General features: G+C 38.6%; 2 protein-coding genes across 3 annotated transcripts; both read right to left on the bottom strand.

The window, feature by feature from the left end:
- Positions 1-101: 101 nt before the first annotated feature.
- Positions 102-4558, bottom strand: stoml3b (stomatin (EPB72)-like 3b). The gene is made up of 7 exons (XM_067433992.1): positions 4467-4558; positions 3014-3117; positions 1966-2038; positions 1638-1720; positions 950-1153; positions 715-849; positions 102-516 (listed from the first exon to the last, which is right to left on the bottom strand). The coding sequence occupies exons 1-7, from the start codon at positions 4519-4521 to the stop codon at positions 328-330; spliced, it is 843 nt and encodes a 280-aa protein (XP_067290093.1). The 5' UTR covers positions 4522-4558; the 3' UTR covers positions 102-327.
- A 1659-nt stretch (positions 4559-6217) lies between these two features.
- On the bottom strand, positions 6218-15438 carry proser1 (proline and serine rich 1). Of its 2 annotated transcripts, XM_067433467.1 has the most exons (12): positions 14913-15438; positions 14728-14793; positions 14587-14655; positions 14405-14499; positions 14229-14322; positions 14011-14121; positions 13837-13920; positions 13087-13165; positions 12844-12936; positions 9790-11212; positions 8414-8561; positions 6218-6877 (listed from the first exon to the last, which is right to left on the bottom strand). In XM_067433467.1, the coding sequence occupies exons 1-12, from the start codon at positions 14955-14957 to the stop codon at positions 6752-6754; spliced, it is 2433 nt and encodes an 810-aa protein (XP_067289568.1). In that variant the 5' UTR covers positions 14958-15438; the 3' UTR covers positions 6218-6751. The 2 variants fall into 2 exon arrangements, with proteins under 2 accessions (XP_067289568.1, XP_067289569.1); XM_067433468.1 differs by lacking the exon at positions 12844-12936.
- Between the last annotated feature and the right edge of the window lie 89 nt (positions 15439-15527).

The raw sequence follows: 15527 nt of genomic DNA, 5'->3' as shown, positions 1-15527 counted from the left end.
AAAAAATAAATAAAGAAAATCTATTTTTACTGTAGATTTTATTTGATTTCATGTATGTATGTGTATGTGTATGTGTATGTGTGTGTGTGTGTGTGTGTTTTTGTGTGAATATTAAATTGGAAAGTTGCATAACACATTGATATATCTTGTATTTAAAAAAAAAAGTAATTTGTAAACCTTAAATTGTATCACTGTTTTCCTGTTATACTGTAGATATGACATTATCCCTATACAGCATGCAAAATACTGAAATATATAAAACATGACACAAGAAAACCATGTACATTTCTAAATACATGACTAGCAAACTTTGTGAAAATGCAGTGATCATTTCTTCATGAAGTGACTAATGACGTCCATGGGTAGAGGGAAGATGATGGTGGAGTTCTTCTCAGCTGCGATGGTGTTGAGCGTTTGGAGGTATCTGAGCTGAAGTGCGGATGGAGACTCTGCGATCACCAGAGATGCCTCCTTCAGAGCCCGGGATGCATTCATCTCTCCCTCTGCTGCAATGACCTGCATTACCACAAAACTGTCTATGAGGGTGTGGCATCACAAACAGAGCTAACGTAGAGCTAATGTTCACAGAAATCAAATTTTGCATGTCATCTGGCTTTTCCTTGGTCAGTTAAAACATGAATTAAAGGTGTAGTCATTTGTTTTCATTAAAATACATTAGGACATAAATCAGGAAGGTGTGGCTGTAACGCTCACTTTTGCTCTGGCCTCACGGGATGCCTCGGCCTCGGCTGCCATTGCTCTCTGCAGCTGCTGTGGTAGTTTAACATCTTTAATCTCCACCCGCTCCACCTTGATACCCCATGAATCTGTGGCATCATCTAGAGTAAGCTGTAGCAGAGAAAAGAATTATTGGACAAACTAATCTACTTGAATTAGACCTAATTGACGCACAGTTGGGAGCACCACTATCTCTTTTTCTCATGCTCACCTGCATACTCTGGGAGATGCTTTCTCGATCCGAAAGGACCTCAGCCAGGTTCTTGGTCCCCAGGACGTTTCTCAAGGTGGTTTGGGCCAGTAGGCGAGTGGAGTAGTCAGCATTGGACACATTTGCCACTGAGGAAACAGGGTCACTCACACGGAAGTACACAACACCATCCACAGAAATGGTCACAGAGTCTTTTGTCAATATCTAAATGCAAACAAAAATGAAAATGTGGCAACTTAGTAAATCCTCAGTGTGTGAGCCGATATGTCGTAGACTACATTTTGTATTAACATTAGGCTATACTACTGTTGAAGTCATCATTTAGTCATTCACTTAGGCTAATAAATAAAAAATAGCATGCTACTGCTATCACTATTTCTCCCATATAGCCTATTTATATTTATATGGCACAACTAGTAAAAAAAATAGTATACTAATGCTATTACCAATTTTTAAAAAGAATTCAAGGACGAAACGTGACTTTCCTTATGAGTCATTGAATCTCACAGAAACGATTCGTTCGAAAACACTGAATCGTTTTTGTTGGACAAACGTTGCTAGATGATGTGGCAGTTTTACTTCGATTGGAACTATTTTTGCTGGAAAAGTAGACAGATTAATACTTTTTTGTTGGTTGTTGTTTGTTTTTTGTAAATGTAAGTCCTCCTCGTTTATTGCTTTACTTTACCTCCTGGGGAGGGATGTCAAACGAGATGGTTCTCAGATCCACTTTAACAAATGAGTCCGTGCAGGGGAGGACGAAGAAGATTCCTAGACACAGGTGACATTTTTGAATTTGAATTGTGTTTATTATATGATCTGTGTCATACACATTGATTCATTATCTGTCCTAAACTGACTCCTTGTACAAGAGTTTGATCTGTAAATGTCCTTAGCTGGTGAATTGGAACATGTAGGCCTACATATCAGAGGAACGTCCAAGGCCAGTTTGCCTTAGAAAAAGCCGGTGTTATTAAGAAAGTTAAGTTCTAAAGTACTAATTAAACATTCTTTACCTGGTCCTTTGGCTTTTCGAGCTGTTATCCGCCCCAGTCTAAATATGACAGCACGCTCATACTCTTTCACAATCTATAAAACATCAATGAAACATTTGAACAACAACTGCAGGTGTAAGGCATCTGCTTCCTGTTAAAATGCAAGACTTTAAGATAGGCTATATCAGAAATGAATTAAGTTATCTTTTTTATAAGATTTATTATTAAAATTATAATATAAATTAATATATAAATAAATGGTCATGATATGATACTGATTAGTTATTTATTATTATTTATTGTATTGTTTGAGAAGAAAGAAGTTATATGAAACCAGTAAAAAAAAAAAAAACAGTTGTCAGTAATAATTTAATGTCAAAAATATTTAAAGGGATAGTCACCCAAAACATAAAACTACCCAATGATTTACTCACCCTAAACCTAAAGCCATCCTATGTGTGTATATTATTCTTCTTTCTGATGAACACAATCAGAGTTATGAAAATAAATGGACATTAAAAATGTCCTGGCTAATCCAAGCATTATGATGGCAGCCCAAAATTTGAAGCTAAAAAACATGAAAACAAAAAAGTGTAATGCCTCACGCTGTCCAAAATGCTCGCCAATTTCAGTAACGCCTTTTCCATCGGTTCTGGCGGAAGCTAAATATTTTAGTTTATAAAGTTTTAAATTTGGATATGTTTCTTACACAAACCCATCACTTCACTTCAGAAGGCCTTTATTAACCCCCCAGCGTACTTTTATAATGGATAGATGCACTTTGTTGCTTTTTTCGCTTTTTAAAAAAAAAAATAACTCCAATTGTATTCGTCTGAAAGAAGAATGTCATATAACACCTAGGTTGGCTTGAGGCCGAGTAAATTATGGGATTTTTGGGTGAACCTTTAAGAACCTTTATCCCTTTAAGAATGCAATTGACCAATCAGAATCAAGTGTCAATGACAGTAAATCTCAGTGATAAAACATTGGTTCCAAAAAGCCTAGTAAAACAGTAGTAATACATGTTTTTCAAAATTATCTGCTTTCTTTGTCCTATTGTGGTTCATACCTTAAGGCTTATGAAAATGCTGATTGGAAATATTAAGATGCTGAAAAATGCAGAGATAATCACAAGGATCCACCCACAGCAACCCAAACCCCCATTATTTTCATCTGCAACAACAGAAAGATGTCATCCTCACAAACAACACATGACTAAAAACATGTTAAATAGGAATTCAAGTGTGATATATTACAAAAGGAAGTCAATTTCAAAGTGTAGTTGATTACTAAACTTAAATATAGCATTTTATTCAGTTGTTTTTGTTTGCAGAGGTGCTCTCTTTCTAACTAGCAACTTATCCATGACACTCAAACTATGAACCACATTTTTATCCTTAACCCTGAGTAAAAGCACTTAAACCAAGACATTCAATATCGGCCCCTCACTAGATCAACAGTAACTCAGATAAACATGTCACCAGGGTGACCCTCATCAACATAAATCAGTTATTGTTGGCCCTTTATGACTTGGTGGGTGGGTGAACCCATATAATATAATCCCCCTTATTACTTATTTGTAGTTAGTGTAATGGATAAGGCTACACTAATGTTTCCACACACTCTACACACCCAACAATTTGCAACCAAGGCCATGTTTTACGCTCATGCTTTAATGCAGTCTATCATACTCATTTAAGATAAATATTAACACGCGTGTGTACATTTTACGCATTTTACCTTATCACGTTCACGTGTAGTTAATGTAATGACTCACTGTAGTGCTTATCATATACAGTCAAGAGTCATACCCTGCGTCTCATTTAGCTCCCTAGTTTAGTAGTCAGGGCACTGATCAGGACATAAGTCAATGGGCTGACTCCCTGATCAGTGCCCTGACTACTGGACTAGGGAGCTGATTGAGACGCACCCATAGACTATTTTGTGTTGAAATGTTCAGAGCAATCTATTACACTCTTGTTCTGCACTCTTAATCTGATGTGATTCAAATCAGAAAAATGTTGTAATATATTTAAGGATATATTTTATTCTGACAGTCACCGTTTCTCCGCTCCATTTGAGATTAATTTAAATAGTCCTGCGGTTACTATCCTGTTCGTTTCCCTATATTCCGAGACTATTTGCATGTAATACCATTAACTTCAAACTTAGTTAACCTTTCTTGTCTGTTCCAGCTGATTACATCTAACAAGATCTAACTAGGAATACTAGAAATATCCCCAACAGCTATTTGACTTAATATATTTATCGTACATTTCTTTCTTTGTTTTTCCTCATGCAAGTATAATCGTGAACCGGTGTGGGAATTTGACTCCTTTGCAACTCAAACACTAATGCAAATGATATAAACCGAACTGATGATAGTTAAGGAATACAACCTTAGGTCAACAGCAACCCATAATGTACTCAAGTGCTGTAATTGTTTTAGTTAAGACGATCACTACGTTACTGTATAACATTCTCGTTATATGTTAAAGGGACAGAAAAGCAGATCATCTTACCGATTAGATTCTGCTTGCTCTGAGCACCTCGCTCCACCTCAGACTCCATTTCCATGTGGTCCTGTTGCTACACAGGATGGCTTTGCAGTTTGCACAACACTGGCTTTGTGTGTAACTGAGAGATGTATTTGTACTGCTAAAGCACTTCCTATGAAGGGTGTGGCCTTGCATAAAATGCAATTAGAAGATCATTTACAGACCCTAATGGTCTTGTTATCATTCAGTGTGCAATATCTATCGGACTTTTTTAGTGAAACGATTATGATTATTGAGATTTCTCAAACACATCAGTGTTTGTTTTAGGTCAACATGCTTTATTCTTCAGCGATGAATGCTTCCCCCTATTTGAATACACTTTCCAACTGGTTTTTAAAAACATTTCCTTGTTTTACTTAGCAAAACCAATAAATCATATCAGCAAATTATGAAACAGCCTGGTAGGTAAATCAGTATAAGAATTCAGATGTATTATTTATTGCTAAATATATTTTTTTAAAGATCATTCTAATGCATTTATAACTATATTTACTATATAAATATTACCTATATCTAGTCTTGTGAAAATTTCCATTCATGGTTTACACCCTACACACACAAACTTGGTCATAGGTTGTATTACATAAAGCCAAGTAAAAGGGAACGAAGGGTCAAGTGGAAACTAGTCATAATGGAAGGAGTCTCATGATTCATCACGTGGAAAAGGGGTGATTTCACTACTGCTACGTGGCCAACAGTATGGGGTGGGAAAATCAACATTAAAATAATCTGTAATATTTAATATCAATTCTCTGATAGTCCTAAGTAAAGTCCTAAATATTTAAGTTAAGCCAAGTTTTCTCTAACATTCAAAAAGGAGAAATTAGTAATACAACCCAAACTTTGTTACAACACTGGTGGTGAATTAATATCATGTTTCTGAATAAATAAATAGCAGGTAACTAAAACCGACTGTTTCACCAAATTAACTTTTTAATAATAAATCTATACATGAGTGCAGAAGGTAGCAAATCTATATGAATTTGGTTGTCTGTAGTGATTACTTGCATTGAATCTCATTTTAAAATGTTGCTGTGGGTATTGTGGTCATTCTGGAAAGTCCTGAACTGACAATTGATATCTCACTATAAACCAGTGCTAACTAAAAAATAAAAAGCTGAATAAAGACAAAACAAAGAAAGTCTAAGAAAAGAGCTTTTATTTTGTTATGCCGTTAGAACATACTAATCTAAACCTACCATATTCTTTATTATATTTTATAATATATAGTGAAAACAAATGTGAGTACCACAGATTCTGAGATCTACATATATTGCATACATGCAAAAATCATTGTTCTGACCTTAATATCAGCAAAATTGCACAACAGTGTAAAATCCGTAACGCTAAAGTCACTTTTGAGTAGCAAAACAACTCCTATAGAGACATCTGCAAGGTAACTTGGGGGGAAATTAAAACCCAGAACAGCTACAGTACAAAGAGCAAACACCTAATTTACCCAATCTCAAAGGGTATTTACACGTACAGTATTTAATAAACATCTGAAGAAAAGGTTGGTTAACTCACTACTTCATGATACGGAAGAAAAAAAAGTATATTCAAATTTAGACACCCACACTATTCACAGTTCATTTACTGGTGTATATTTCAAATGAATTATTTTAGCAATTAATTAGTATCCATTTTTCAAAATGATCATAATTCTCAAACAAACTTAAGCCCTGATTACTTTTACACTCCCCACCCCCAAAAAATAATACTCAATCCAGCCCTCAAAAGTCAATCAAACTGATGTTCTGCTAATGCAGAGCACTATACCACGAGTTTGTCTCTTCTACAGGAAATGAATGGAGAGTAGAGCTGCCACATTGGTTTGCATTAAGACACGCCTTTTTCATGCACAGCACCACGGTCCACAATGTTAGTTATTTTTTACTCAAACCACACACACACACACATTTGTTTTTGTGACATATGGGGACATTCCATAGGCATAATGGTTTTTATACTGTACAAACCATATTTTCTATCCCCTTACACTCCCCCTGCCATCACATGAAACATTCTGCATTTTTACTTTAAAAAAAAAAAAATCTCATCCTGAGTGATTTATAAGCATTTTGAAAAGTGGGGACATGGGTAATGTCCTCATATTTTACCCTCTCCTTGTAATACCCATTCCCATGTCATTATACACATTTGTGTCCTCATATTTCACAAAAACATGCCCATACACACACACACACACACACACACAGTTTTTGATATGCCTGTCCTCTTATTGCGCACTACTGCCAGCCCAGTGATGGGTGTAGGCCAGGCTGCAGAGGGAAGCCCGAGCCCGTGGCTGCAGGGTAGTTAGTGAATCCATTCGGCTGGGGAGGGTAACTGTCCAGCGCTGATGCGGAGTGAGCCTGCAATCATACACAAGAAACAAACATTTGCATAGAGTTAGCAAATTCTTCCAAAAATATTGCTCATAATCATAAAAATAGGCATAATAATAATCGCAAGTGACCCTTTAAAGGGCTACTTCAGCGATTTGTACAAAGCATATACATTTTAATTGTAGTGTCTGTTCTCTAACTGAACTGATTTTATGAAAATTAATGTGGTGGGCAAGTGATCCAGTAGTGGTGGCTTTGGGAGGGGCCTCGTTGGCCAGCGAAGCGAGTGCATTCTGGGAGTTGTTGTCTTTCATCCCCATGAGACAAAAATACATTTTCTGTCTTTTCTCAGGCTATAAGACACCACATTCAAAAATAATGTAACATTTCTACTACATTAATGACCCAGTTTAAATATAAAGCTAAATGCTAAATCAGTGAAGTAACCTTTTATGGTACAACGTTGCCATATGGCAACAATTCATTTCTCCTAATTTCCTTAATATTCAGAAATAAAAAAAATACAATAAATTGCACTGTGGGATTTAAAAGGGCAGGTCTTAAAGGACAACTCCGGTGAATTTTTACGTTTATCTTGATCGTTACACCTTGTTGAGTACAGTCTATAGGAAATTAGCACAGCTAGCCATCTAAAAAAATATTTAGGTGAATTTAAACAATGGCTAAGTGGCTAAGCGCATCTCGTTGTCATGCAAGGGCCCTGTTCATGTTGGACAGACATTTTAATTGCATTTTATGTGTGCTAAGAGGCACAAAGACACCCTTTACGTTTATGCCCCCATAGCTGCCGTTTTAGCTGAGGGCGGGCTCTGGATATTAACTGTAATAGCTCCGTGTTGCAAGCACCAATCCGGTTAGTTTTTTTTCTCTATAGACTGTACTCACCAAGGTATAACGATCAAGATAAACTTAAAAATTCACCGGAGTTGTCCTTTAAGGTAGTCAATGTGAACATTTGAATGTCCCTCTAAAACTCTTTCCCGCCGTCACCCTCACGTGACAGAAATTGCAGTAATGCATTTCCCCATAGGGATTTTTTAATAGATAGTAGCATCAACAATATGATTGCAGTTAAAACACATTGCAGTGTTTATCATAGTATAGTTGTACTTATGTAAAAAAAATATTTTCAGAAAATGAATACAGCAATATTTTACAGAAAGATTAATAGAAAGAGTGCAGCGTTAGCTCTTCCATGTGATGAGAGTAAGGGGGAGTTAGCCAAATTATAGGAAATGATAGGGATTGGTTTCTATGAGTCCTAAGTATATTGATCTATACATTTCTAAAAGAAATATACATTTAAATAGAAAAGAAAAGAAACATTTTGACCATTTTCCATTTTAGTACAGTTTCCCCAAGTTTAAACTTTGTGTTCCCTTGAAAATCTTTTTAGGATTGTATGAGTAAAGCATTTTCTTGTAATAAAAACTTATTTTTAAAAAATAAAATACCACAGAGGGTTAATAATCGATTAGCAGTCTGCAGTCTCCAATAAATGTAGACAGACAGAGAGAGAGACAGACAGCATGTGTGCTCTACCTGCAAAAGCACAGATTGCATGGCAGAGTTGTGCAGACCAGAGAGGGCAGCAGGAGATGCTGTTGTAGAGAAGCTGGGCATCCCTGGGGGGAAAGACAGCAACCCTGGGAAAGCTGCACCTCCAGGTGCCTGGAGACCTCCAGTCAGCCTGAGTAACACATTAGCCAACATTACAGAAGGCTATTAATAATGCAGTTCTAATGATTATATTTTGCCATCAAAAGAATTTGTTAGGTAGTTTCAATCGTCAACTGTGCAATCTGAAAAGCTATGTCATATATGCACACGACAATAATAATAATTCACATGTATTATAAGTTAAGGAGAGACCCACTATCTGAACTTTAAGTTAATCAGCCGTATGACCATAAAATACTTCTGTGGTTGTGGTTTACTTTGACGGTTTTACCATTTCTTTGACGAATACACATGACTATGATAATACAAAGAATAGAAAGTATAGACTCTGTACTTTGCAGAGAGCATATCAACTGGAAAATGTTTGTTCCAAACCCAGTGACCTATGGCAAGCCGTTTTGACTTTTATTAATTTACAGGACATGAACTTTTGATATAAACGATTCGATTTTCACTAGTTAAAATGCCATTTTTTTTATATATCAGCAATTAAATTTCAACTAGTAAAAACTTATTCTTGATATCAGTAATTGTTTTTTCACAAGTGAAATGTCACCATGTGCTGCCATTCAAATTCAATTGTTGATATCAAGAATTTGAATGTCTCTGCAGTTGGATACTATTATGCCCGTCTTGTGTTTTTAAGAGCAAGTGTTTAAATTCCCGATGACTGACATCACAGAATTATACCGGTATTTTGGGATTGCTGTGTAAAAGGAGCTATAGCCCTTCTAAGGAAGCATCCTACACTCTAAAAAATTCTGAGTAAAAAACAACCCAATGTTGGGTCAAATATGGACTAACCCAGCGATTGGGTTGTTTTAACCAAATATTTAACCCAACCGTGGGATTAAAACAACCCAATTGCTGGATTAGTCCATATTTGACCCAACATTGGGTTACAACAACCCAGCATTTTTTAGAGTGTAACTGAGACGAAACCTCACAGTGGCTTTATATGTAATTGATTATAATAGTTTTTAGCATGTTGTTAAGCTAGCAGTACAATACTCTAAGCATAAAAATACATAACACACAAGTACTGAATAAAATGGATTATATTGAGCTGTTATTGATACTTTTCAGTACTGCATGAAATGTATACATAACTTTGGCTTCCTGCATCTTGGAAAAGCCTTTGTGCTGGACTAAGTAGGCATCTCACAAGGTTTTGAAACTGTTGTTTCCATATCATAGACTGATCATGCAAAGTAATTGAACAGAAGGAAAAAACATACCCAGCTTGGCCAACCAGAGCAGGGTTGAAGTTAGAGCTGAACGCAGAGGCGAATCCAGGAAGCACAGGAGAAGAGGAGGGGACTCCTGCTGCGGCGGCCGCTGCGACTGCTGCCGCCTGGAGAGGTGCAACGGTGGCTACTGAGGAAGAGGCTCCTGGAAGCCCCATTAAGGAGGACAGCACCGGACTACCTGCTGCAGGGGGCCCCGAGCCACCAAACCCTGGGAAGGCAGGGTTTGCACCAGGAGGAAGACCCGGAAATACTGAGGGAGCTGTGGTCAATCCCAGGCCAAAGGGAGAGGGAGTGGAAGCACTAGAGTGAGTCAGGCCAGAATATACAGATGAGACCGGGGGAGTAGGAGTGGACGGGGTGGAAATGGAGGACTGGGCTCCGGAAAAAGGAGACATTGCTGAAAAATGTGGAGCAGGGCTGCTACCAGACTGAGAGCTCAGAGCTGAGGAAAAAGTGTGCAGTCCGGGTACAGAGCTGGGCAAAGAAGACTGTGGTGAGGCGGAACCATGGGCCATGCCCACAGGTCGGCCAAGGACAGCAGAGTTAGGCATTACTAGAGAGCTGAGAGAAGGGGTGCCAGAGCGAGAGGGACCTTTGAAAGCAGAAGGGACAGGACTGTTGCTTCCGCTACCGCCACCGTGTCGGGCCATAGAGTTGGCATGTTGCTCGCTAAAGAAAGCAGGGCTGTTCATGGCTGCCTGGGAGGAGAGTCCAGGAGAGGGTTTAGGACTAGGAGCAGCAGGAGCCACTGGTAATCCACCAACACCTTGCATGTTGGGAGTAGAGCGTCCAGTGTGAGAGGACATCCCTGAGGGTGTGTAACTACGGATAACTGAATGTGACTGGGTAGAGGGAGTGCCAGGGAACGAAAGTACTGACTGGGACTCTGAGGAAGGTGGGTAACCCTTCTTTGAGGGTAATCCCATAGCTCCATGAGGAGTCATGGGGTCACCAGTCGCCCTGGCAGTAGGTGTGAGGCAACCAGAAGGCGTTTCAGAACGGGGTGCATTGTGGAAGGGGGAAGGAGGGATGCTTGTACTTGGCCCGGGTGTACCACAAGGTGTTCCAGACGGGGTATGACTTTTGATGACTGAAGGGGTGTTTCTACCAGAAGGCATGCCAGGGAACGGAGAGGGAACTGGTGTAGTGTGGCCACTGGAGTTAGAGGCAATATGGGGAGAGCCAGCTGGCACAGGAGGTCCTTTGATGACGGAGGGTGAGGGGGCAGGAGTAGGGGAGGGGGTTACAGGGTTCTGGGATGGGACCATGCCTGGGAAAACTGGAGTGATTGGTGTGGTAGGCTGAGGCTGAGGGGTGACCGGAGTAGATGGGGTGGAGCTATGAGGAGAAATGGCAGGTGTGCCAGATATGCTGGAGATTGGATTTTGTTGACTGACAGGTCGGCTGTAACCTGGAAATATGAAAAAAAAAATCAGCACAATGAAATATTAAAAGAACCCACATTAAATTTAGACTCAGGCACTACATGCATTTAAGTATATTATTGTTAGATGCATTAGAAAGAAAGCAAGAGAGAATTCAGGAAGTGTCCCAATCTTTTAGCAGCACCATAAGATGTGCAATGCAACAGAGCAAGCGTTCAAGCTCAAACATTGACAGACAACATATGGCACAGTGCCCCCTTGTGATAAAAGCAATCCAGGCAAAGAAGTGTTCTGGGTTCAATACAAAATGTCCCCTCATCCCCTCAGTTTGTAAAAATACTAATTCTTAGTAGTTATAATAAAAATAATATATCCAATGACTCTTATCATGACAATGCAAAGCTGGTAAATTGTAACTTTTGCAAAATGGCACCTTTTATAATAAGAAATTATGTACTTTCTTTTTTTTTTTTTTGCACATTACTTCTATTGCAAATGCCTTTAAAGGGTTAGTTCACCCAAAAATGAAATTGATGTCATTAAAGACTCACCCTAATGTCGTTCCACACCCATAAGACCGTTCATCTTCGGAACACAGTTTAAGATATTTTAGATTTTAGTCCCAGAGCATATGCAGTCTATGCACACTATACAGTTAGTTAATTAGAATCTCTTGACGCATCGAAAATACATTTTGGTCCAAAAAATAACAAAAACTACAACTTTATTCAGCATCGTCTTTTCTTCTGCGTTTGTTTTCAATCCTCAAATAAAGATTCAGACAGTTCATGAATCAGTGAATCAATGATTCGGATCGCCAATGTCACGTGATTTCAGCAGCTTGGATCGCGTGTCAAACTGCTTGAAATCATGTGACATTGGCGATCCGACTCATTGATCGATACACTGCTTCATGAACCATTTGAATCTTTATTTGAGGAACATGGAAGAGAAGACAATGCTGAATAAAGTCGTAGTTTTTGATATTTTTGGACCAAAATGTATTTTCGATGCTTCAAGAGATTCCTAGTAAAGCGTGCATAGACTGCATATTCTCTGGGACTAAAATATAAAATATCTTAAACTGTGTTCTAAAGATGAACGGAGGTCTTACGGTTGTGGAACGACATTAGGGTGAGTCATTAATGACATCAATTTCATTTTTGGGTGGAAAAATGAAAGCCAGGGACGCACCAAGCCCTCAGGCAACGTTATGCCATATTTGAACATCGGCCGACTTGTGTTCGGCACCGTTGGCTCTAGTCGGATACTGCCTGTGGGTTTTTTTGGCCAATTTGACATGTAGAATCAGCATCTGGCCACCGGTGAAAGCAAGAGAACTCTAATAGGCTGTCCAGTTTAGCGAACAAGTCAGTTTTACATTCCTAAAATACTGCATAGTGAGCATGACATGTTACAAGAAGATGCATTCTAGAATTTGTGCTCTCTATAATCAGTTGCAGCAAATGGAAATGACCATATGAGCTCAGTTAGATCAGTAAAGAATGAACTGGAGAGAGTTATAAGCATGATCATACTGCATGCTATAGGTGCCACAGGCAGATTTAAAGCATGCCATGTTGAAGTAGCGTCTACATTGCCGTCGCAGCAGTTAAAGGCAGCACACAGTGCTAGCGACAGCAACTGCACATTGTACCTGCCGAACTGAGAGTGGCTCGGTAGGGTGGGGGTGGCACACTGGCAGTGATGACCCCACCCACTGACACCAGACCTGCGTTGTTGTACGCACCTGAGCAGCATCCAGAGAAGAGGGTAAGAACATTCTGCATCCACAGACACTGCTGCCATATACACGGCCTAGTACATATTTCTTGTCCATTTCCCAGACAACTTATTCTTGATCAATTTTCTTTTCTAATCTGAAGAAAAAGGGTCTTACTTGGAGCAATGGTGGCGTGCGGCCGACAGGGCGGGATAGGATAGGGCACAGGTCTGTGTGGATTGTATGTTGATGGTGACTGTTGGAAAAATAGAAATGGATGCAATAAATATATGATATCAAAGAGACCTATCCATTTTCCACGATAACATGATGTATTCTTCGTCATTAATGAAGCATCAAAAGCTTTCAAAGAATAAATACAGTGGTGGTCAAAATTATTAGAAGACCTGACAGAAAATATTGACCTTTTTTGCCTCCAAAACATTTAATTTCATAATGTTCATGAATCATGCAGATGGTTGCTCTGACCATCAAATATCAGATGAAGCAAGTCGTAATATTTTTATCCACTTCTTTTCTTTTGTAATATTTTGTCCACCTTTTGTAGCAGCACATCTCTTCATCAGTGTCAGTATATTTCCTCTGAGAACTTCAACACTAATGTTATCCCATGCCTTCTGCAACTGATGCCAAACGCTTTCCTTTGAACGTACAATAGATCTGTCCAGTTTAATTTTCCAACGTGCCCCAAATGTTCTCAAAGGTTGAGGTTGAGGGGGCCAGTCCAACATTTTCAATGTTCCAGGAGATTTCCATCTCTGACTTGTAAATATTACATTCGTTGTATGAGTATTGTAATGACCAATTCAACAAAAACAACTGAAACCTCTTAAACATGCCACGTGTTCTAATAATTTGGGCCACCACTGTATGTTTGGCCATTAACATCTGGCTAGAGAAACATACCGGTTTGCTTGGTCCGAGTATGCGCGCAGCAATGCCCTTTCCATCCAGGGTTGCATCCTCTCCATCCTTTTTAGCAGGAATTCCCTTGATAGTTTCAATAAAAGCCACAATTGATTTTAAATAGCTAAATTAAACAATATGCATTTAAATATTGTTTTAAGTAAAGGAACTCACAGGGAATGTTCCTGTGACCTGACTGGGTTTGCCTTTGGGATAAGGGTTCCCTGGGATCATCCCACAGGATGAAATCATCGCCACCGGAGCTTTACATCCCACTTTACACACCTGAACAAATTACAGACATGCCCTGCATTATAATCCTCATTCATTCGATGCAGTCTAGAGTTAGCCAAGAGTTTGTTTGTAAAGCCACTTGAAGGAGTAAGTTTTACCTGCTCTAGGATTTTTTTTGCACGTTTCTTCTCAGAGAGATGAATACGGAATGCCTCATCCACAGGACGGTAGTTTTGGGCATCAGAAATATTTCTATAAAAAACACATTACATATTGCAATGTTCGATTATATTTATTTTGTTTAATGTGCGCTGATTTGTAGTGTGTAACTCACAGAGCTATGAGTTCCAGTACAATAATTCTGTCCTTTGAGAATGTGAAACAATTAAGGATGTTTGCAGCCTTTGTTGTTGGTATAGCAACCATTTTCTGAAGGAAAAAACACATGTTGTGTGGTTAAATTATGCCACAAGATTGTGGATAAAGAAAAAGAAGAAGCAGCAGCAGCCTTCTTACATGTTGCAAGGCTTTGACAGCCTTTATCTGGGGCTCTGCCCAGGAGAAGTATTTCAAAATGTCAATCACCTAAGGAAGGAAGTTTGATAGGTAAGCAGATGTAAAATACTGCAGAATTACAATTCCCTGGAGTCAACATACCTGTTCACTGGAGAAATACCCATGAACCTGCTCTATAGCTTTGATTCGTTGATCCGTCAAAACACACTTCATAACAAAGGAAAATATGACAATATTAATGTTACATTCTGTTGCTTATTCAATAATAATACCCCTGCCTCCGTACAGAACATAACCTATATTATTCTGTAAATAAAAAATGGTACCTTTCTGATTTCGTCTAAAACGATATCAAAGGATTTCTTGTCCATCTTCTCTGTCGCTTCTCTGATCACTGTATTGATTATCAATCCCTCTTATACGGCATCTCAATGACAAACCTTCATTCACCTGCTGATGGGAAACTTCATGCAGTAACCCTTTTTAAATATTCACAGCAATCCTTTTTGAATATACAAAAATTGTGCTTATAATCTAATCTTTTAGTGAACCCAAAATCGTTTCGGAAAGGTTTAGCCGGTCCAACAGAAGGCTGGCGGTCTCTTTAAGTGCAGACTGGCATCATTGACAGGAACAACAATAGTCCAGAGCTAAATCCACACACTCTTCATATGAATAATTCTTCACAGACAGGCAAGTATTTTATCACGCTTGTACAATTAAAAAAAATCGCTGAGATGATTAAAGATCATAGTCCACGCCGCTAATTTTGATTATTGTAAAATAGCTTCGCTGATTGTTGGGGTTTAGCAGAGATGCTAAAGGCTGCAGTCGGTGTGCGACTATCTTTGTCAGGACCCCGAGATGAAAGAGTGTTTATAAATGTGCCTTGAGGAGTTGACTTTTTTATTTTATTTTTTTATTAATTGCATTTTTGTACA

The sequence above is a fragment of the Pseudorasbora parva genome, chromosome 23, assembly GCF_024679245.1.
Source record: "Pseudorasbora parva isolate DD20220531a chromosome 23, ASM2467924v1, whole genome shotgun sequence".
Classification (NCBI taxonomy): domain Eukaryota; kingdom Metazoa; phylum Chordata; class Actinopteri; order Cypriniformes; family Gobionidae; genus Pseudorasbora; species Pseudorasbora parva.
This window is presented reverse-complemented; position numbering and strand designations above follow the sequence as displayed.